The 1,054-nt window shown below is 34.2% G+C and overlaps 1 protein-coding gene across 1 annotated transcript; it reads right to left on the bottom strand.

The window, feature by feature from the left end:
- Positions 1-179: 179 nt before the first annotated feature.
- Positions 180-895, bottom strand: LOC111084780 (techylectin-5B-like). Its single transcript, XM_022381331.1, has 2 exons — positions 703-895; positions 180-529 (listed from the first exon to the last, which is right to left on the bottom strand). The coding sequence occupies exons 1-2, from the start codon at positions 878-880 to the stop codon at positions 291-293; spliced, it is 417 nt and encodes a 138-aa protein (XP_022237039.1). The 5' UTR covers positions 881-895; the 3' UTR covers positions 180-290.
- Positions 896-1,054: the final 159 nt, after the last annotated feature.

Genomic DNA, 1,054 nt, shown 5'->3' with positions numbered 1-1,054 from the left:
AGTGATATCATCACTCTAACAATAATGCCAAAACTTTATATGCTGTAATCTAGAACAAATAGTTTATTTGTGGTTTCATACTTACATGTGTCGTGCAACCTAGTGTTTATGTTACAAGCAAACGGTAGGAACATTATTTTACTTTACTCTACAATTATATGTTCGCCTTCGTGATATAATAAAAAAAAGATACTTTGAAAATACTTTTAAAATATTAGAATTAACAATGTGGGCTCAGTTTACTATAGCCTTCATTCTTCTAACTTAGACTGTTTTTTGTTTTGGACATTTCAAACTTCTTCTGGATCACCTACCGTCCATCCTCCCCCTGCAGTCTCCATATCACAGTATACAGAGATTGGGCGGTTCAGAAAATGTGGCCATATCTTGAAGATGCCATTTGTTTGGTTTACTTGATGATAGATGGCGGCACAGTCTATCGGTAAAGAAGTTCTATACCTGATTTGTGTTGCATTGGTACAGGTGGGCGCTATGAAGTGATACACGTCGTGTTTAGAACAAATAGGGCCTGGAATAGAACAGGTAGTAAAGTATAATTATAAATTTGTATAAACATTCATTCAAAACTTGAAAATGCTTACCAGTATACTAAAATCAGTGACAGTTCTTTTCATTAACGTTATCTTACATTAATACGAAAACGTTTTTTTAAAGTAATTAAATTTTAAAGGAATATATTACCTTCTAATGCAGTAATTCTTTGTTTAGCCAGATCTGTTAATTCTTCCACAGTAGACGACAGAGAATCGATAATTTCTTCCAGTGAACCAACAGTACTACAAGCAGTGTGGTGATGTACATTAGCCTGGGTTAAAAAGAAGAGAGACAAAATACATAGTAATTGAACTATATAATACATGATGTATACGTATACTGACCTGTATTCTTCTCTGAGGATTACAGTACGTACCAAGGCTTTTATTGCCGTCATACAGAGGAAACATGAAAGCTGAAGTGAATTTTTATGACGTCACTATATCTCATGATCAGAAGTTCTTGAAAACATGGATCTGGCTGATACGTGACTTTTCAC

This window comes from Limulus polyphemus, unplaced genomic scaffold, assembly GCF_000517525.1.
Source record: "Limulus polyphemus unplaced genomic scaffold, Limulus_polyphemus-2.1.2 Scaffold123997, whole genome shotgun sequence".
Taxonomy (NCBI): domain Eukaryota; kingdom Metazoa; phylum Arthropoda; class Merostomata; order Xiphosura; family Limulidae; genus Limulus; species Limulus polyphemus.
This window is presented reverse-complemented; position numbering and strand designations above follow the sequence as displayed.

Excerpts from the sequence above, each read along its gene's own strand:
- LOC111084780 (XM_022381331.1), bottom strand. The coding sequence starts at position 880 with ATGTATTATATAGTTCAATTACTATGTATTTTGTCTCTCTTCTTTTTA. Across the intron at positions 530-702 it reads AAGAATTACTGCATTAGAAG|GCCCTATTTGTTCTAAACAC; the intron begins GTAATATATTCC and ends GTTCTATTCCAG.